The sequence below is a fragment of the Euprymna scolopes genome, chromosome 5 (assembly GCF_053919585.1).
Source record: "Euprymna scolopes isolate OS-2025 chromosome 5, ASM5391958v1, whole genome shotgun sequence".
In the NCBI taxonomy this organism is placed as follows: domain Eukaryota; kingdom Metazoa; phylum Mollusca; class Cephalopoda; order Sepiida; family Sepiolidae; genus Euprymna; species Euprymna scolopes.
The window spans coordinates 174,543,613-174,566,446 of record NC_136486.1 but is presented as its reverse complement, the minus strand read 5'-3'; the positions used below and the strand labels follow the sequence as shown (position 1 = coordinate 174,566,446).

General features: G+C 34.3%; 1 protein-coding gene across 1 annotated transcript in view; it reads left to right on the top strand.

The window, feature by feature from the left end:
• LOC145277041 (coiled-coil domain-containing protein 81-like) overlaps positions 1 to 22,834 on the top strand; it is a 142,396-nt gene that overhangs the window by 38,134 nt on the left and 81,428 nt on the right. Inside the window, exons 2-4 of the mRNA XM_080128675.1 lie at positions 12,244 to 12,305; positions 13,775 to 13,928; positions 21,903 to 22,159. Of these exons, the coding sequence (XP_079984801.1) occupies positions 12,244 to 12,305; positions 13,775 to 13,928; positions 21,903 to 22,159 (473 nt within the window). The remainder of the gene's footprint in view (positions 1 to 12,243; positions 12,306 to 13,774; positions 13,929 to 21,902; positions 22,160 to 22,834) is intronic.

The following is a 22,834-nucleotide window of genomic DNA, read 5'->3' as shown; positions in this document are numbered from 1 at the left end:
AAGTGTTAATTCTGCATTAGAAAGTGTGTTTTATGATAATGCCTGAGGGCATAATGTCCAATTTTTTGCATTGGCTTAGAAAAATAATATCCGATCTTGTTTGAGCCTGTTTAGCATATAAAGTTTAGCATATAAAGTTTCCAGTTGTTTTCCTATTGTGGAGCTCTGTGGTCCGTCTAAAATAAATCTGAAAATAATAATTTGTAAATTTGTATATTATTCAACGTACGCGTCTAGAAAAATATTTTCAGGTGTATTGGTGGCATAAGAAGTATAAAAACGACGTTGTTTTCAATTAATTATATTTTTATTTACAAAAAGACTACATTCTTCTTTGTCAAAGGCTTACGAGATTTCGCGTGAATCATCATGAAAGTTTTGGTAAGTAATGAATGTTCCCGACGATAAAATTTCCAGTATTCTTAACGTTTTTAATTTTGATTCATTTCATTACATTTTGTGACTAAGAGCACCCAAAATATCAAACTAAAATATATTTTATTTACTTATTTAAAGACTGTTTTTATCTTTATAGTTGTTTCATGACGTTTCGGCCAACCAGTCCTCTAGCCTTCATCAGGTGATTAACCGCGATGAGATAGGAATGCTGAATCTCGTAACTGTATCCTCAATAATTACTGCCTTCCATAGTTGTCGCTTCACCACGTTTTGGCCAATTAATCCTCTGGCCTGCTTTGGGTAGGATTGAAGCCGCTATGTGAAATAACATACAAATTTACACATTATGAATTTTGTGATCATATCTACTGGGAGCTATGTGAAGAGATTAGTGAGATGTTTGTTCACATTACATTTAAACTTCTGCATGTTAGTACAATCAGGGAAGCAGGAGACAGGGAGTGAATTCCAAATTATAGTAGTCTGAGGGAAGAAACTCTTAGAATATAATTTTTTTCAGTATCTAGGATCTCAACTATGAAGAGGTGGGATTTTGCTGCTAGACGGGTTTATCGAGAGTATGAACATCGAAGGGGCACAAGTGCAATGAGTTCATCAGAGCACATTCCATTAAAATACTCACAAAACAGGAAAAGGGGTGCAACATTGGGGTGATGGGACAGGAATTGGAATTTGGTTGATAGTGAGGGGCCTATTAGATTGGCGACTCTTTTTTGGACCCTGTCGAAAAGGGAGTGACTAGTATACAAATATTATTCTCAAGTACGAGAAATTTTCTACCACGGTAGAGGGAACTTACCTTTTTTGCAGCAATATAATTTAATCTTCTCATTCCTGAGCAACGCCAGATGCCCCTGCTAGTTGCTAATGAGCTCATTTTTGTAGATTCTCTTTATTGTTGAGATCACATATCTTTTCATTTGTGAGGAGAGCAGTTCTCTAAACTGAACTCGTTGCAGCGATGTATAAGTAATTATAAACCAAATAAGAATCTACATTTAATTAAGCGAGTCTAAATACGAGCATTATAGACATTCATTAAATATTGAAAGAGATGCAGCGGAAGTTCACCGACTTGAATGATTTGTTTCTTAACCTAGGAGGAATTTGTAGTTATAAATAATCAAAATTGTGTGGCATATTTTGAAATAGGTTTGAAACATAAATCATTTCAGATTGTCGTTCGATTTGCAAAATGTTTTAATTCCAAATAAATTATAAATAATAGATCATCTATATATATAAAAGCGAAAATGTATGTATGTATGTATGTATGTTTGTGTGTATGTTTGGATGCCTGCTAAAAACTTTCGACAGCCGCGACGAAAATTCACAAACTTTGTATCACATCAAAGCTCCATCCTTTGCTCGAAAAATATCGAAAAATTGGCCAAAACGTTAACTTTTTACCTCGAAATCGACAATTTTCGACAGGGGGGGAATCAACAAAAACGGTCCTCTCGTGACAATGACCAATTCTACGCATGCGTCAGATGACGTCGTGACTTGATTTACTTTAAATAGTTGAAAAACCGAACAGATTTCGTGAACTTAGCCTTAGCACAGTTTGTTAAGGCCTTGGTTCATTATCTAAATGTTTTAGGTTCGAATCGTGGTGTGAGATGGGTTTTTTTCTTTCGATTTTTTAAATTTTAATATCGAAACAGGCTTATTTAAGCCATTTTTCACGTGTTCGTTTTTCTGTTTTCATTGTTTGTTTACCTTACGTTAGTTTTTTTGTGTTTTTTTTCCCGCTTAGTGCTAATATTGTTTTCTTTTTTTTACTTCGCTTATAACAAACAAACCTACATCGTCGTCGTAACGCTCGACGACTTCCGGCCGCGCACCTGTCAATTTAGTTCTTAAATAAATTCAAACATTTTTCACTAACTCATTCTGGCTGGCCGATTTTATTTTCAAACTTCGCCTCAGGGCTTCGGGTTTGACCCCCCCCCCCCGGGTTCTTTTTTATTTAACACCACACACACCTCTAAACACCCGGGCATCGCCGGGTACCCCCCGCTAGTAAATTAATAAATTATAAATAATAGATCATAAATTAATTTGTTTCGCATTAAACTGCAACCAATGATGAGCCTCCAATTTGGAGCGTGACACGTCATCACCATCATTATTGCCAGGTTTTTTTGGAGCAGTAATTTTTTCTTGCTATGGGTGGGGGGAATAATTTTTTAAACAAGGACTGATGGACATTCCATAACTTCAATATAACTCATATCAACTAACATTTAACCTCATTTAAGCAAAAATAATACAAGTAAAAAAGTAAAGTGGTCGTCGACCATAGTTGAAGGCGACTCGAAGACTTCTTTTTCATTAGCTATTGAACTGAGATGTAAGGAAGGGTGCCACATTTTTACCAGTGTTACCTTTCATCTTCACACCTTGGTCTGTGAGGGTTTAGCAAATATACATCAAGTACCATTTTTTGGGTCCTTGGTATGACTTGACCGATGAGTGATATCCCCACCTTAGCTCATATCAACTAACATATCAGGTTGACAAAAAAGTTTCTGCGGTTTTTAACTTTTAAAAATTTATTGATCGAAATAAGCACCATGAGAATCATCACACTTTTGCCAACGCAAAACAAGTTTATTCATGCCAGTAATGTAAAAATCTTGCTTTCTGGTGGTGATGAAGTCACTGAAGGCTGTAACAGTCAAAACTTGCTACAATCACAGGCAGGAGCGAATTCTCGCGGCTTGAAATTTGAAATCCATTTTCTCCCTGGCTTGTCCAATCACAAGCCAGCTGTGACCGAGTACATAAAAGGTGAAGTCGGAAACTGTTCCTCCTCTTTCTTTCTCCCTGGCTTTCGCTGGCAGCAAACACCGCCTGAGTGAGTACAACAAGCCAACATGGATATCGTCAAAACTTGTTTCTGCATGCGCTTCACACACATACTCTTTCATACCACAAGACACTAACCCTTCATCCTGTCTCTACTATCAGACGCACACTCCTACAACAAATAAACACATTGAACACATTTTTCTCTCTTTCAACAGGCCTGTCGGATATCTAATCAACGTCCCCACATCAGGAACTCTTTAGCTAGAAGTAATGCATACTTTAGAAGAAAAAAAGTTTTTGAGTTCAGATAATATGCAAATATAATTTGGGAAATGTTCAATTTCATGGGAGACTTTTTTTTTTCTCTTGTTTTAAATATAAGAAAAAGTATTGGTTAATAATAGTATATTTGACAAAAAAGATTTAGGAAAAAGATTAAAAGAAAACAAGACAAATATTCAGGATTAAAGTCAAACCTGGAACAAGGAAAAAAAAGTAATACATGTTAGTGTTTCAAAGATTAGTAGACTTCAAAAGTTATGAACAGAAAAGTTTCTTAGGTTTTGGGACCGCGGAGTTCGACTTAGCTTGGAGTTCATAGTGTCAAAAGGAGGGATGCCAGCCAGTCAGTCTGCCTTTATGTCATAAGTAGTTTTCTAGCACAATAGAGAGAGCCCACCTTCTTCGCAGCAGCCTTGGCAATGCTCTCAATGTATCTATTCCAGTTCATGTTCTCTGTAAACGTTGCGCAGAGGCGTTTAAAGGAAGTACTTTCAGGTAATGTCTTCTTGGCCATTGCTATTGATGGTAGAGGAGGTTTCTTGTAATTATTGAAGGAAACAAGCTTAGTCTTGGCAGCATTGAATATGACCAACCATTTTTGTCCCCATTCCACTACAGATTGGAGGTCATCCTCTAGTGTTTCTGTCATTTCCTTACATATGTGTTCATTTGTTTTTCCCTTGTGCCTGCTATAGTGAGTGGTATCATCAGCAAATATACTCTTCTCAGAAACAATTTTATCAGGGAGGTCATTTATGAATATCGGGAATAATAAAGTTCCAAGGATAGACCCCTGGGGTACTTCCGTATTTATATCATATTGTTTAGATGTATGACCGGCGAGGACAACCTGAATTTTTCTCTTACTTAAGAAGGATTTAATTACATTATGTATTCTTCCAGTGATACCATATGATCTAATTTTCCTTTGAAATCCATTGTGCCATACCCTGTCAAAAGCCTTAGTTACACCACTCTACCCCCCCTTTACTTACTGTTACTTTTTTGGGCTTGAAAGATTTCTATTGATTGAAAATATTTGGAGTTATCATACTCATGTCAAAACTTCCTTGCTTTGAGGAATGAAGAGTAAAGAGAATTCCGAACAAAGCGGAAAAGGAAAGAGTATAAGCATTTAGAGCCATTTGTTTTTTAGCATTCGTCGGAATTATTCATTAATTAATTAATTCATCACAGACTTTGATCCTGATCTGAAAGCTAGGACCCCCAACAACGAAGTGTTTGCATCTTTATACACAACACTTAGGAAGGGTAAATTAATCCCATATAGTGTTTATTACTTGTTACTAGAGCGCAGACAGGCCTATGTCATCGGTAGGAAAAATAAAGTCTTCAAAGAGGAGATCACGTTAGAAACGGGGAGAACGTCCGAGATCACGTGCGAGATGTGAATGACGCTCGAGAAGACGATCCCGTGAGAGACGTGTCAGCAGTAAGGAGAGAATAAGGAAATAAATGTTATACAAAAAACAAAACAAGTTGAAGTTCTGTCCTATTCTTTGCTTTGCAACTAAAAACTTCAATGTGTTGGTTCCCGGACAACGTTACATGTTTGTATCGTTATGTACAACACTTGGGAACGTAGATTAATCCCGTATAATGTTTATTACATGCAACACTAGCAGCAGGGGAGGGGCAATGGGTCAGCTAGAAACCTATAAACAGTCACTTTAAGGAAACATGATTTATTTTCAGAATCGTGTATCTGTTATAAACAAATCCAACTATAAACTGCAATTGATTTTTAATCCTAATTAAGAAGTGCTTGTTTTTTTCTAAGAAAAGTTTCATCTGTGTTTTATGCGGTTGTAATTCAAATTGTTCATGATTTGTTTCTGATATTCAGCTGAATCGCTTTACAAAGCTTGCATAACTACCGTGAAGGTAATCGGGTCAGCGTGTTCCTACAAATAATGCGGACATTATCATAATGTGTGTGTTTTACTGATGCCATTAATCAACTTTCTTGCCAAGTCAAAATTCTTTGTAATCTTAACTTGTCAATTTGAATTCGATGGAAACGGACGACACAAATCCGATTGACCTATCTGACAAATCTATGGCTATGTGCGTCAAATGAACCTTTTTGGTTGATTTGTGATTTTTAAAAAAAAAAATTTGTTATTTGTTATTAAAACGACAAACTCGATCCTGATAATAAACTGTTCATCTTAGCACGTTTCTGTGGCGTAGTGGATAAATTACTCAGTAAAACTCAGTTGTAAAGTTACACTCTTCTGGAGGTTGAAGGTTCAATTCTCAATACGGGCGAAACTCAAAATACAATTGCGAATTACGTAAAACTTCTACCCAGTCATGACTGGCTGAATAAGAACATGATACGCCCGTGTATTAAATAAAGGGTTTCGTTTGAAATTCTGTGTAGATTCCCGAATTTGACAGAAAGATTTCCAAGTTCAATAAGATACACCTGAAAAAGGTCGGAGGTTACATCGACCGGAACGTTGTGTGAATAACACTCAAGATGAGAACAGTAGTCTGAAGAATCCAAATAATACGAATTCATCTCATCTTTGTATGCGTTAGTTCTTGTTAGGTTAATGGAGTTAAGCAACTTTGAACCTGGTCACTACTAGATGGGTGACCATTTAAAAATACCAGGTGCTGTATGTGAAAGTACAAGGACGCCGTGCAAAAAATTAAAACAGAATGCAAAAACTAATGTTGTCATTTCACCTGATTAGGATATACTGCGATTGAGTACCGCTTATAAATTCAATATTCCCTTGAACCTTAATCGTTTGAAAGAAACCAGTTCAACCTGCCCAGGCTGAATGCTATACCAGGTGTCGCTTTCGTCTTCGTAGATCTTCAACTTTCTTGTTAAAAACTGTGAAGCTTTACTTTTGGAACGACCCTTTTTAGAAAAAAAAAAGAAAGAAAAAAACAACAACAAAACCTAATAAATATACGTATGTATCAAGTTTGAACACTGATATTTATACATTTATAAGCATTGCCAAGTGCGTTTATAGCTGCAAAAATAATGATTATCGCTTTTTACCCGAGGATATATTCTGTTTCTTGTTTATGAGTGTCAGGAAAATGGATATTTTATGAGTTGAGATATATTAATTGGTCTCCACCTTCTTATTCAGACACATATCTTACTGTTAACAATTGGACTTCTACCAAATGAACACAAACCATGGCTTACTGCTTATTGAACGACTCTCTTTTCTCTCTTTCTTTCTACACACACACACACACACACACACACACACACACACACACACACACACACACACACACACACACACACACACATATATGTATGTATATATATATATGTGTATATATATATATATGTATATATATATATATATATATAAATATATATATATATATATATATATATATATATATATATATATATATATATATATATATATATATATATATAGAGAGAGAGAGAGAGAGAGAGAGAGAGAGATAGATAGATTGGTTGGTTGGTTGGTTGTTTTTGTTTTACGGCATATCAACCCTTTTCAGGTTATTTAATGCCGAATCCAGTCATTTGGAAAAAAACATTTTTGATAGAATATATTTTCTTTTTTCAAGTCGGTTTCTATTTAACCCATACTTGGGACCCTAACAGGTACTACCACTCCAGGTCAGGGTGGACTTGGAAGCAATGGCAATTAAAAGGTGGCTCCACACTCCTCAAAGCCCGCAAGCTGGGGCCTCACCATCGGATATAGTTTAAGGTCATATCCAGGAGCAGATAGATAGAGAGTATATATATATATATATATATATATATATATATATATATATATATATATATATATATATATATATATATGCGATATCTCTATCTCTACTAGAATATAAAAAGGAACTTTGTTTCTGTATCTGTGCGCTTATGTGTCTATGAATTCGTTCCCTATGGATTCGAAAACGGCTAGGTCGATTTTTATAAAATTTCAAACGAAGGTACTTTATGTGCCGTGCAGTGTTCTTGTATAAGTATTTTATCAGAATGTTTTCGATAAGTACTGATAATCGCTAATCGAAATAATCTAATGAAAGAAAAATCAGGCGATTTTGATCAAAGTAAACACCTTACACAGCCTAACAACACAAGTGAATTTGAGAAGTTTTATTACCACACAAACAGAAAGACCCAACATATAAAATCAACAATAGGTTCTTTGATATGACAGGAGCGCGTTTGAAATGAATGTTTCTGTTTAAAGCACAATTTCACAATGGTACTTGATTTTTGCATTTTAAACTTGAATAAAAATAATTTTATAAAATCAATAGCAGGTTCTCTACAGTGCAATGCAGAATACAATGCATTGTAGACTGTCACTGCGAGAAACATGTGAAGCTTTCTCCCAGTGCACCATGATAAATCGATTTGATTGAAAAATGGGCTATTTTATCGATTTCGATGACAATAAAGATATTTTGTTTTTTACATAGGCATCACCACTTATCAAGACCCAGGGGCCACTTGAGGATAAGGGTTAAAAAGTGTACAGTAGTCAATTGGACAATATTGTAATTGTAAGTAATGGTAATTCAGTAAATTTGTTAACTTAAGGGGAACAGCTTATCAAGAGCTTGTTTACATTGGATTTGAAGACAACCATATTGTAAGTCAGATATGTGAGTGTGCAACATTTGTTGAGCATCATTCAATCTTGGGCAAAGTTGGGCCACTCTGCTAGTACGGGCACTGCTCCTGTGGGTCGATGAATAGAATTGCCTACTGTCAACGCGATGGTTCTAGGTTCAATCCTTGGCTTGTGGGAGGTGCTAGTCTAGCCGCACTGATAAGTTGTGATACAACGAAACAGTACTGTATGCGGATGACTGCAAATATATTTTAAGCCCCCCTCTTTGAGTAAAGCACTGTCATAAATAATCTCACTCGCTACTTAATTGGCTGAAAAATTTGAGGCTTGCTGTTTGTTTGTAAATAAGCAGTTTGAGCACTATAAAAGTGGTGGACAAATGTCGTGTTTAAAATAGGCATTTATGGGGGTTATTTACGGGCACCGCTCCTGTGGGTCGATGGGTAGAACTACCTATTGTCAACGTGATGGTTCTAGGTTCAATCCTCGGTTTGGGAGTGGTGCTAGTCTAGATGCACTGATGAGTTGTGATACAACGAAACAGTGCTGTATGTGGATGATTACAAATATATATATATATATATATATATATGAAATTGGTATAGCTAGACAGCATTTTTCACTCAAGCAAACATTATTAAATACAATTTTGCTTTATGATTCCTTTTTTATTTTTTCGATTTTCCGTATAATCTTTTTTATATCAAAATCTAACTTTAAATCAACTTTAAATCAACTTTTAATCAACTTTAAATCAACTTTTAATCAACTTTTAACCCTACCCCCATCACTCGACACAATTTATTGTGTTTTTTACTTTTCACTTTTCTACTTTCTATTTTCGCTCTTATTCACTTTCACCTCATCAACTCCATGAATTCCACCTGAAGATGATTCACAGTTGAATCGAAAGCGCTTGGGATAATATCATTCATTAATTTCATTAACATTTTCGATTTTGATATAAAAAGATTATATGGAAAATTTAAAAAATCAAAAAAAAATCGTCAAGCAAAGTATTTCCGTTGTATTTAGTAATGTCTGATTGAATATATATATATATATATATATATATATATATATATATATATATATATATATATATATATATATATATAGAATGGGTTGAGAGGTTCCAACGAGAGAAAGATGTATATTTAAATGAGTGAGGTCACCAACAAGTAGTATGTATTTTTAAAAATTATTTTATTATTCTGTATTTTTATTTTCTATTTTGTAAAATTATTTAGATCATTGTAATAATTTTTTAAAATCATTCAAATAGTTTTTAACGCTTTTCAGACGTTCTGTGAAGTGTCCTCTTCAGAAAGTATTCAAAATGTAAAATATTTAAAATATATTTAAAATGTATAAGAACGTTTTCGCAGTCCATTTTGGTTACATGTTTCCAAGAGGTAGAAATATCTGTAAATGGTTCTAAAGGTCATTTTTTTTTTGTATAAGTAAATAAAAATAATTGTCTGTTTGGAAGGTTGGCATTATTTTGAAGCTATTTCCACTCCATGTATGTACGTGTTTTAAAACATAAACGTGTGTGTTATCTGCAATTTTAATGTTGCTCTTATGTAAGGTCACTCTATTGCTGAGGTTTTTGGTGGCAGATATATAGATATCCTGCGTATGATATCACAATAGGTTATTATGATTATATCCGCTAATGAGATGGGCTAAAAAAATGCCAACAATAATGCACAATGACAGTAAACAGTTTCAACTTGGTAGTAAAAAAAAAATCTAACTTGCTTTCCTAATTTTGTTCTTTAGTACTCACATTTCATGAGCGATGTTACTGACAAAGGGTGAATAATTGCTGTTTTCCAGGTTAGAATCTATCCATATCACACTTATTATTAGCTATTTTTTTTACCTTGAAGTAGTATGTTTATGTCTTTAGCTCCATACATCGTGGCATTATGCCTTGTCTAGGGCGATTTTTATAGAAAGGGAGAAAAAATTATCCTTAACAAATTAGGGTTGCAAATCGAAATTTTCATTAATGTACTCCCCTCCTCTGAAAACCAACCAACCAACCAACCAACCAAACAAACAAACAAACAAACAAACAAACAGAAACAAAAAACAAAACAAATAAAATCGCACTGACTGTTAAAAAAAAAAGCACAGCCTTTCATTTCCAAGACAAGATTGGTCATGGTAACCGGAGGAATTAAAAGGAATTACCTTATCAAACTTTCACAAAAAAAACACTCGTCTATCTATAACAAACATCACCCCCCGCACTCTCTATCTATGCCTAATTATAAACGCAAATTCCATGAACAAAGTTTATTTCCTAGAACTGGCCGCATGTGGAACACTGTTCTGCTGGCCTGCTTTCCAGCTGACTACAATATGGTCATCTTCAAGTCCAATGTAAACAAGTTCTTGTTAATCCATTTACCTCATTAACCCTTATCCTCGAGTGTCATTCGGGCCTTGATAAGTTGTGACTCCCATGTAAAAAAAAAAATCACTTAAGTTGACAAAGATCTGGAACTCATTTCTTGTACTGGCATCCATTATTGGCCACAGATTTTTTCCTCCAACCATGATGTAAGCGACATCTTATTAATTGAATTTTTTGAATACAGTTATATAACAACACACAAAAAATCATTACTTAAATATTTTTCAAACTAAGTGACTTTTTCATTGATAATCTGCAAAAAAGTAAACATTAAAGATATTCGGTATTAGTTCAAAAGCCATAAAAGTCATTGAACTGATTTATTATGAAATTTTGATTATGTAATAAAATGTATGCTTATGTTTTCTGAATTTTTGAGATGTATACATAATTATATAATTCATGTTACAGGATGGAACGATTAAGAAAACAACACTACAGCTTTATTTTAAAACTTTTATTGAAAAAATCAATTCAGGTAACTTGATTATGGATTAGAGCTGACATTTATTCAATGTAGCCACCTTCAGTTTCAATCACCACCTCGGTAGGGTCCAGAACGGGAGCATGCTTTTTCCAGAAGCGCCAGTTGGAGGTGGTGATCATGTTGGTGATCTTCTCAACGTATGACCAAACGAAGTAACGAAGTAGTCTTGCAGATTCAGGTCGGAGGGGAGGGAGTGAGCCAGTGAAAGAAGGGTACAGGGTTGTAGCACTCCTTCTGAAGCCAAGCCTGGGTCTCTTTAGACTTGTGAGCCTGCTGCCACACCCAGGGTCTGCCAGCAGCCACTTGATTGCACCAGGGATCACCACACTCTTCAACACATCCAGGTACACTTTGCTATTGACTTTCAAACCAATTTTGAAGTTGCGAGGTGGCATGATGTGGCCCTCACTTGAAATTACACCATAGACCATAACCGTTGTTGGAAACTTTGTTTTCATCACCCTGGACACGTCCTTGTTATTCATAGTAATCCAGCGATGTATTTTTAAGGTGCTGGTAAGGGTCCTGTTGTCATGACTTAGATTGGTAAAAGCATGACTTGTACAGCGGCGCATCTCCGATCTTGCTTGTTGAACATTGTGTCACTTTCAGACACGATAGAAGGCTTCTGTCACTCTTGGGATTTGTACACAGCTGGCCAACTAGTAGATTGTATGCAACAAAAAAGAAAACCGGTTTTTATCCAACGGAAATGTAATTATGTCATCTTTTCTAAGGCGTCAGTTTTATCATTCCATCCAGTATTTAAATTATTTGGGCTACTGTTCTCGAGGGCAACATGCTCTCATTCTGGTAGAAATACTCAGTAATTTGCAATAGTATTTTGAGTGACGCCTACACTGAGGATTGAACCTTCAAACTCCAAAAGAGTGTAACTTACAATGGAATTTTAACAAATATGCCACGGCTCTATACACACACACACACACACACACACACACACATATATATATATATATATATATATAGTATGCAGATCCCCAAGTTTGACAAAAAGATTCCCAAGCTCGAAAAGATACACCTGAAGAAGGTCGAAAATTACATCGGTTGAAACGCTATAAACGAAAACAATAATCAGAATCATCCAAACTATACAAAGCTTTTTTTTTCAATTAGAAATATTTTTAATTAAAATGTTTTCCTATTTTCTTTTCGAACAGATGTGACGGCTATTTGGGATTCATTGTCTTCGTTTGTGGAAAAGCAGATGTTCCTGCATAAAGTAATTAGATGTTTTTTAATACTATTTTACTTAATTATTATTACTAAAGATTAATTATTATTATTAAAGATTAATTATGAATTGTTTGAATATTTTCTCATTATTTTGCAATAGATTTTTTTACCCATTAAAAACGGGAAGAAGTTATAGCCCGTTGACTTAGAATTAGTGCTTTATATTACTATGTTTGAAAGCCTAAATGTCGTGAACATACACACAGACGGACAAACTGACAGACACACATTATTCGTATTATGATCGATCAGAGGTGGGGAGTTTGCTGAAAAACTAAGATCCTCCCTTTCAATGGTCAAAAAACTCCCCCAAAACCTGATGCTCCAATAACTATTTAGGGACTCAGTTCAGAACGAGCTCATGGGCTCAGTGCAAGAATGAGTGTTACAAGTCCTTTCGATCTGACTGTGTAGAGAAGGGCTGGTCGTGTCATGTGCTGCCCATTGAAGTTCAATGTCTTGATTTTGTGGGGTGCTCTGTGGTTTCTTTCCTTATTAAGATTGGCATACATGGCCAGACTTTGAGGTGTGCTTTGCAGCGTCTGCAGACAACGGCCCAACAAGCGTCAGGTTGGGTTTGGTCGAAGTCACGGTTCCAGTTGATGACGTCAAAGTAGAACGTTTTCTGGTCGTCTAAAACTAACGTGTTTTATCAAGAAAATCCGTTGATTATTCAGTCCTCTGCAATAACATCCGTGAACTGACTCTTGTAAATACTTAAATTAGAGCGGGAGTATCAGTTTTTTTTTCCATTTCTCTGTCTGGTGGCGCTAAAGTGACTACCGTCTTAGCCACCAAAACTGTGTTATCTCCCTTGATTGGCGGTTGATGAGGACAGAGTAAAGCATGCGCATTCAAACGTTGTATGTAGAAAAAATTATAGACAATCCAAAGCCTTTGTAAGGATGGCTGCATGGATTATTGTGAAGCAAAGATTGTGCAATCCTCAACCACACTGTTTCTGAATCGGCACTGCTCGAATCCAGTGTCAAAGAAAAGTCCAGAGTGACTAGAAACAATACATAAATAAGCAGAGAGCACATACAGCACCTGGTATTTCCAAATAGTCCCCCATATAGTATTAGCGTCAGTGATTTAATGGGAACGTGATTATGCCGTATATGTTTATACCATTAAAATGTTATATGTTTATACCATTAAAATGTTATATGCTATATGTTTATATCATTAAAATTTTATATTCTATATGTTTATACCGTTAAAATGTTATATGTTTATACCATTAAAATGTTATATGTTTATAGCATTAAAATGTTTTTTTGTTTATACTATTGAAATGGACGACTCCTCATTCCAATTACCCGCCACTTGTATAGCTATTTCATATTTTAATAAAAAGAATTTTGATTTGATGCTTCAAGTGATCTCCTGATATTTTATGATTGCAGTTGATGATTGTTAGTGAATTTCTTATGTTCACCTCGTTTCTTGTAGGGTGTTCATATCAGTGGACTGGGCACATTCACGTTTATAAAGAAAACAATGGACATTGGTCAAAAGACAATTGTAATGCAACGACCTGTTTTTATATTCTCTGAAAAATTAACTTCAGCACTTGACCTCACCTGTCCCAAACATTATACACCAGGTAAGTTCATTTCTTGTTTGCAGACTAACAATATTCGAAAAGGCATGAAACCACAATTTCTATCTAACTATAGCTAAAATAGTACTTGATATTCAAAGCATTTCTTTTACTATGTATAAATACCCCAATCCCGTTACAAAATAATAATGAAACGAATGGGAATTGAAGGAAACAAAGACACAATTAATGGATAAGATAAATGTTGTTTATTTGCTGTTGAAAGAAATGAACATTTTAGTCATAACATGTCCGCGCGTGGGAAGAGAAATAAATGATGTAGGAAAATTGAGAATGGTAGTCCAGCGTGTAGACAAAGGAGAGGATATCAGAGTTGTCATCAGTTAATAGTCAGCGACGCGAAGGTGTTCTTAGTGGCCAGTAGTAGGTGGAAAGAGAAAGGGTGAGAATGTATACATACAGTCATTAGCTCGTGCCCCATACATAGTAGGAAGTGGGCGTGAGGTGCGCGCGCCGAAATGGCGCGCGGCTTGTTCGCCCAACCTCTCTCATTGAGAGCTGGTTTTAAAGAGGATTAGAAACAGCTTATCGCCTTGTTTTTATACTCGTTTCCAGAGTGTATTTTGCGCATGTGTATTTCCTTAGAAAGCGGAAGTGACGTCGTCCATGTGCGTGATCGTGTTCGCGTGTGTGAGTACATGTGTGTACGTAAGTGTGTGTGTGTATATATACGTGAATGTGAGTGTATGTACGCGAACGTGAATAAGTGTACATGTGTGGACGTGGGCGCGTATGTTTGTGTGCGCGTATGTATATGACAGCTTCAAATATGAATGTGTTTTGTGTGAGACTTGAAAAAGGCTCGTACAACTACTTTTTCGCCCACAAACAAAGCACGGAGCCAGTTGGATGTAGGAGCTACTATTTGCATGTCAGTGCAGTAAAAGAAACAGGGACTCGGGAGGGAATTCCAAAATATAACAGCTTGAATAAAGACGCTATTTGAGTATAAGGCTTTCCGGCATCTAGAGATCACTATAGTATAGGGGTGAGATTTTGCTGCTTTTCAGATTAGTCAGAGGTATTTACGTAGAGGGGGGAAAAAGGCTTTGTGTTCGTCGGAGTAAATTCCATTAAAATATTTGTAAAATAGGAGCAAGAATGCAATGGGACAGATGTTGGAGTTTGGTTAACAGTGTAAGACCTATTAGGTTGGCAACCCTTTTTTTAATCGTCATGGGCGAGTGGTGACATTGTAGCAGTACAGAATACTTTAAGGCTAAGTCACTTTCTAGTACAGTAGCAGGAGCCCACTTTCTTTGCAGCAGCTTCGGCAATGCTTTCAATGTATTTGTTCCAATTCATGTTCCCTGTGAATGTTAAGCCGAGGAGTTTGCATGAAGAGCTCTCAGGTAATATATCATTAGCCATGGCTATGAATTATTTATGTTGTCCTTTACAGTAGCTATAGTGTTTTAACTTTGGAATTATGAATAAAGCCGTTTCTCTCTGTCTCTCTCTGTCTCTCTCTCTCTCCCTCTCTCTCTCTCACACACATATACACAAATCACCTCTATAAAAATACTAACATCTTTACTGATAATCACTCCTGAAGATGAATCTGGACACATCTGAAAGTATTCAAGTAAAAAGCGATGTAGTTTGTTTGAAGCATTGTTGCTAAATAAATATATAGATATTTATGAAGACTGATAGAAATGTAAAAAAACGGAACGTTGAAACAAATTATATTTCAAATAACACTATACATTAATAAATAGTCGATCGATACCTGCGGTTTCACAGAAACACTAGAAATCTAACCTGACCGAAGAATGGTCACGTTTGGTATTCTGAGCCTTACAACCTGAATTTTTACTGTTTCTGTGAAACCGTGGACCAGCAAACAATTGTATTTATTTGAAATACAAAAATGTATTTTCCATACACAGTTGACAACTCTGGTAATTTCTCCTATACAAAAACATTCAGCATTATATATATATATATATATATATATATATATATATGTGTGTGTGTGTGTGTGTGTGTATATGTGTGTGTGTGTGTGTATACTAGCAGACCGCCAGGCATTGCCTGGTCGTAAAGTACGCTTAAATATGATATGTTGATTAATGCAGATTTCGTATTTATTATATTATATATATATAAAAATGACTCGCGCGCCACCACTGAAAATCGAAACCAAAGCGTTTAGCTTACAATTTACTTTTTCCTTTGATGTTAATGCCTGAACTATGAAGACACGTTTGCTGCAAGACTAAAAATTAAAACATGAACCAATAGCTATTACGTTACGCATGCATATTCGTAATGCCGTTGTTCAACTTTCATCTGGCAAATTCCATTTCTTTAATTTTCACACTTTTGCACCGATTTTACCCGGCTAAAACCAAAATATAAAGTTTCGCATGGGTTCGAATACCCTATATATTAAGTTTCATGTCTGTAGACCAAAAACCAACAGAGGAGTTTGGTAGGCAAATGTTTTTAAACAAAGATATATACAAATACATAAATATATACAAATACATAAATATATATATAGAAAGAGACTGTGTTTACTATAGCCTTTTTTACGCAAATATTACACAAGTATAAATTATGTAGAATATCTGCATGAATATAATTATATGTAATAGTTAACTAAAAATGATCATCTCATAAGAAAACCGAAAAAAACTAATAGACCAAGTTCTCTCCAATTCTCTCTCCTCTGATCTTGAGCATGTAGTACAATGGGGAAAGGAGTGGCTGGTTACCTTTAATGCATCTAAAACCAGGCTTCTCTCTTTACATCATCAACATTCTAATCCACATTTGGCATCAATTGAAATTAATGGCTCTCGTCTTCAGGAGGCCTCAAGTTTTGACAAGCTTCTGGGCTTGACCATTACTCCTGATCTTAAATGGAACACGTACATCAAATCTGTTGCCAGGGCCGCTGGGAAAATGGTGGGATCTTTCTATCGATCCGGTAAATATCTCACTGCTGATGCTATTCTCTATCTATATAAGAGCCAGGTACGTCCAAGGATGGAGTACTGTTGCCACATCTGGGCAGGAGCTGCTAGAAAGGACTTGTCCTGCCTTGATAGAGTTCAAAATAGACTTCGTAGTCTCGTAGGAGATGTCCTTTTCTCCTCCTTGCAACCTCTATCTCACAGAAGAGATGTTGCGAGTTTGTCTCTGATGTATCGTTATTTTCATGGAAAGTGTTCGACTGAGCTTCAATCTATGGTCCCCCCTCGCCAAACTTTCACAAGAAACACTCGTCTAGTTGTAAACACTATCAATAATTCCCCCCACTCTTTATCTGTGCCTAAACCTAAACGTAGATTCCATGAACAAAGCTTCTTTCTTAGAACTGCACGCCTGTGGAATTGTCTTCCGTTTTCCTGCTTTCCGGCTGACTACAATATGGTTGTGTTCAAGTCTAAAGTAAATAAGTTCTTGATGAGCCATTCCATATAAGTTATCAAATTTACCAAATTTTCATTACTGATGATTACTATATTGTCCAATTTCTACTGTACACTCTTTAACCCTTATCCTTGAGTGGCTTCTTGGCCTTGATAATGTGGTGATGCCTATGTAAAAAAAAAAAAAAAAATTAAAATGAATATTTTAAAGAATATGCAAATTAGTTAGATTTTTTGGAGATGAATGCAATTCCACGAACCATATATAACAAAGTTGTATTTTCTTTTGAAATAAATAGAAAAAAGAGTTTTTGATATGAATATCAATACAAAAATTTTTTTTTATAAAAGTATATATATATATATTAACTGAATTTTAAAATACTTTGAGATTATGGCTTGTATAATACTGTAAAATTAAAGTCCATCTAAATATTAGTATCAAAATTTATAAGACAATCCCAATCAGATAAAAAGCTCAATATACCAGATAAAACAATGAAAATTTTAAATTAAATTCAGTAAATTAAAAACGATTTTACAACAAAAGAAGTACAAAAATTTAAAGTTATTTCCTTAATCCGTGAATTTTCAATAAATGGCTCATATCATAAGAGGTCGTGTTTATTTAGCAAAATAGTCGAAAATTTTATATTAAAAAACATATAGAGATGAGTATTGGCTGAAGAGAGCTTGATATGGTTATCTTAAACGGTCCTAATTATTGGGCTTGAGACCGACGGTACCAATGACTTGTCTCATCTAACAACTTTCTGCACACACAAAATACAATATATATATATATATATATATATATATATATATATATATATATATATATATATATATATAATGGCTAAATACAGACCAAAAAGCATAATGAATTTAAAAAATGAAAATAAAGGTTAGCTAACCAGGTTTCGTTCCTCACTAATCAAAGCTAAATCGAGGAAAACAAACAAAAATAGTCATGAATATGGCGGGGGTAGGACCCCCCCCCGAAATAAACGGGGGAAAAATTACATAGAGACTAAATTAAGTCCAAGAAGATTTTCTTTTTGCTTGCAAAGAGAAGGTCTCAAAGACTTAATAAAAAGAGTCTCTAAAATTTTCAAATGATAGGGAGATTTTCATTTGAAAATATTTTAGAGACTCTTTTTATTAAGTCTTTGAGACCTTCTCTTTGCAAGCAAAAAGAAAATCTTCTTGGACTTAATTTAGTCTCTATGTAATTTGCCCCCGTTTATTTCTGTTTTTTTTTTTCCTACCCCCGCCATGTTCATGACTTTTTTGTTTGTTTTAATCGTATTTTCCTCGATTTAGCTTTGATAAGTGAGGAACGAAACCTGATTAGCTAATCTTTATTTTCATTTTTTTATTTTTTAAATTCATTATGCTTTTTGGTCTGTATTTAGCCGTTATAAAATTCTGTACCCCCCCGGAAAATTTTCATATATATATATATATATATATATATATATATATATATATATATATATATATATATATATATATATACGCACACACGTATAAACCAACACCTAAAATAGCTATGAATAACAAAATAAATACAAATAAAATTAATCCAAGCACACACACATATGTTAAAATAAGCTCACCTGTTAATTCGACACCTTCACAAAATGTGTACGTCATACAAACGAAACAAAAGATGTCAATTAAAGGTTAGACAAACCTTTGTTTGAGAGAAGCTCAAGCACTGTCTAATTGAAACACGAGACAATGAGAGAGACTAACATCGAATCTGATTGGCTGATTAAAATTTAACATTTTAGCGTGGGGGATCACTTTCCTATATAAATTTAACGTAACTAGACCCCACTTCTTGGCGACGTGGCGTAACATATAACCGTCAGCATTTTTTCAAGTTTGGTGGCAGGGGTGGAGGAAGAAGGAGGGAATGGAATGTGGTGAGGGGTCATAAGTTCCAAAAATTTTAAAAATACGTAAAAACACTTCTAAACATGTGTGCGGGGTGGGGGGTATTTCATTTTTTTTGAAAACATTGCCTTTGAAAAGGTTTCATCGTTAAATATTATTTAATCAGTTAAAATTATTATTTCCTGATATTTTGAAGGCTGTTAACACACACACACACACACACACACACACACACACACACACACACACACACACACACACACACACACACACAAACTAGGGTGAACCTGTACAGTGCACACTCCCTCGTATTTTTTTCTTTTCGTTTTTTTTTTTCAATTTTTTTCAATGGATTACAGCCCTCTTATATAAAAGATATTTTATTTAATTTAATAGCCATGATGTTAAGACCTTTATTATCCAATATATTCTGTATTGTTTTCACTGGTCGTCATGTTTGTTTTCGTGCACGCGTGCATTCCATTTTTTTGCTCATGTGCAAAATTGTGTATTGTTTTCACTGGTCGCCACTTTGGTTTTCGCATGCACATATATTCAATTTTTGCACATTTATACGTTAATTCTGTATACTCACTATTTCATAGCTAGCTATAACATATACTGACCCATATACTGGGTCACGGGTAGTCTGGTTTAAACTATTTTTCGTAAATTTGAGATTACAACAGATAAGATTTTATAATGTTAAAACTCTTTTGTTTCATTGTTTACTTCAGTCGAAGTTCTCAGAAATCAAGGGGGCCCCTTCCTGGGGCAAACGCTTGATCTCTTTATAACATGCATAGATAATCGAATGCTCTTCCAAAAACTGAGTTAGTAAAGAAGTTGAGAATATAATGATCCTCTCCCCAATCCTCTCCCCAATCCTCTCCCCAGTTGACCATTTGAATATGTTATTGTATGTCTTTCTAGTGGTCGCTTGGTCTTATCGGGTTCATCTAGTCTGATGGGATATTCAGCTTCGTCATGTTACTTGAGGTAAGATCACTTGGAGAAGCTGCACCATTGGCTGCAATTGCATGCAATAATGTGTTTATAGAAGGAGAAGATTCGGGTGTTCAAGTCTTCCTTGATGTGTAGGTGTACAAGTATGATTAGGTTTTATTAATTCAAAAGTACATTTTAATCATGGTTCAGGAGTCAAATGTTTAAATTGTCCTTTAAAAAAGTAAACAAGACTAGATTTGAGCTAAAGGATGCTTTTCGTTTTTTCTTCTCGAGATCCATTCCAATTGAATGTTGATCAAAAGAAAACACAGTCGACATTAATTTTCTGCCTAACGTGATCACGTGATGAGAAGGAGGTCAAAAATATCAATACGTAACCTTAATGTTTTGTTGATGAAAGATATTCAAAGAAGTATAACAAAATAATAAATAAGAATATTCTGTAATAACCTATAACAACAACGACATCAACAACAACAATAATAATAATAATAATAATAATAATAATAATAATAATAATAATAATAACCTATAATAATAATAATAATAATAATAATAATAATAACAACAACAACAATAATAATAATAATAACCTATAATAATAATAATAATAATAATAATAATAATAATAATAATAACAAAAACAACAACAATAACAATAGTAATAATAATAACCTATAATAGTAATAATAATAATAATAATAACAACAACAATAACAATAGTAATAATAATAACCTATAATAGTAATAATAATAATAGTAATAATAATAATAATAATAATAATAATAATAATAATAATAATAATAATAATAATAATAATAATATGCCACCCAATTGTAATTGGAATCCCACATTTTCTCTTATTACAAAATGGGAAAGTTTAAATTCCAAAAATTGCAAATGATATGAGAAGTGGGAAAATAATTGAAAACTGCATAAAATATTTACCCCCCCCCCAAGAACGCAAGCCCAGTTGACACTCACAGAATAATTTTTTTTTTCTAAATTTTAGATATTATACATCCAGAATAAAGCCGATCAAGAAAATACTAACTTGATGGGCTTTTGTTTAGTAGTTGTTGACTTTTTAGTTGTACATACAAACATATAAACACACAGCCAACTGACTTTTATATAACAGACTAGTTAAGGCGCCCAGCATTGCCCGGTTGTGAAAAAATTGTGTGCCATTAGCCAGAAACAAAACTGAAAGTAACATTTTGTAAGAGTAAGAAAAAAAAAATGCTGGGTGCAAACTTGTATAACTTAAGTTAGTAAGCAAACACATTATCGATGGGACTACAAGAATACAGATGTTATCACGCCGCAAATTTAGCTTTTTAAAATGAGAGAACTAAACGATTATGTGCGCCTGTGCAGTTTGAAAACAACATCGAAAGTAAGGTTTTTACTTGACCTCACCTTTAAACAAAACGACATTTCTACGCAAAATATTTGACGATTTTTTCCCAATTTTTTTATATCATGTGTCCGAGAGATCGCTATTTCTAACAATAGCATGGCCATAACAAAAGGATACGGGTTACAAAAGTTTTTAGCGACATACAAACACACACACAGACAGCTGAGATTTATACAGTAGATTATGAACAAATTATTTCTTTAATTTTGTTTTTATCCTGAAAAATAAGAAGTCAATTCTTCTGAAGAATGAGTGAATTTTGCGTTTGTATTTTGCAGGTAGCATTCCGATTGTCAACCTGAATTTTGCTGCGATATCTATCGAGCAGAATTCTCCACGAGACATCGTTGAAAATTGCATTAAAGAATTGTTGGCAGCGTTTTGTAGGGCAGTAAACAATGGGAAAAATGTGGATCTGGTTTTTCCTAAAATTGGCCGCTTGACGGTCAGGGGCAAAAAATGTAAAATGAAATTCTACAAACCATTCATCGATGGAATGGATGGATCAGGATCGCTTGTGAAATCGATGCAAAATGTAAGTTTTTCACAGGAATTTTACTTTCTTACCGAATCTAGTCTGTTATCAGGTGCAAAAGTTTTGCCGGTAGAAAAGGCATTTTAAACCATTGTAATTTATTTTATGCATATTTTTATTATTAAACATATCACCATAGTTAATTTATAACTTGCTCTTTCAGATTATTAAAGCATCGTTCACATTTTTCTGCAATATTCTTAATCATGTTAACCTGAAAATAACATTCTTTAGTAAACAAAAATGGAATCACCTTCATCATGATAATGCTCTTCCTCACACAGCACTACTGTCCAAAGATCTTCTAGGACAATTTGTTTGTGAAATCTTGCCTCAGCCTACATATTCTCCTGACCTACATCCCTCAGATTATCATTTACTTCGAATATTACAAAACTATTTAGATGGCCTTAGACAAACATTGCAGAGAGGAAATTGGATATGAGTTAGGTTCATATTTCATTTCATGATCTAAAGTATTTTACAAAAGTCGTTATTATTACGAATAAAGATGAAAAAAAAAAAACACACACACACACACACACACACACACACACAGTTTTCATTTTTAAGATGAAATTTTAAATCAACAAAAACTTTTGCACCAACTCGATAGCAATCATTTTTAATCTTCCGAGACATAAATATAAATAATATCTTATTTATATTTATGTC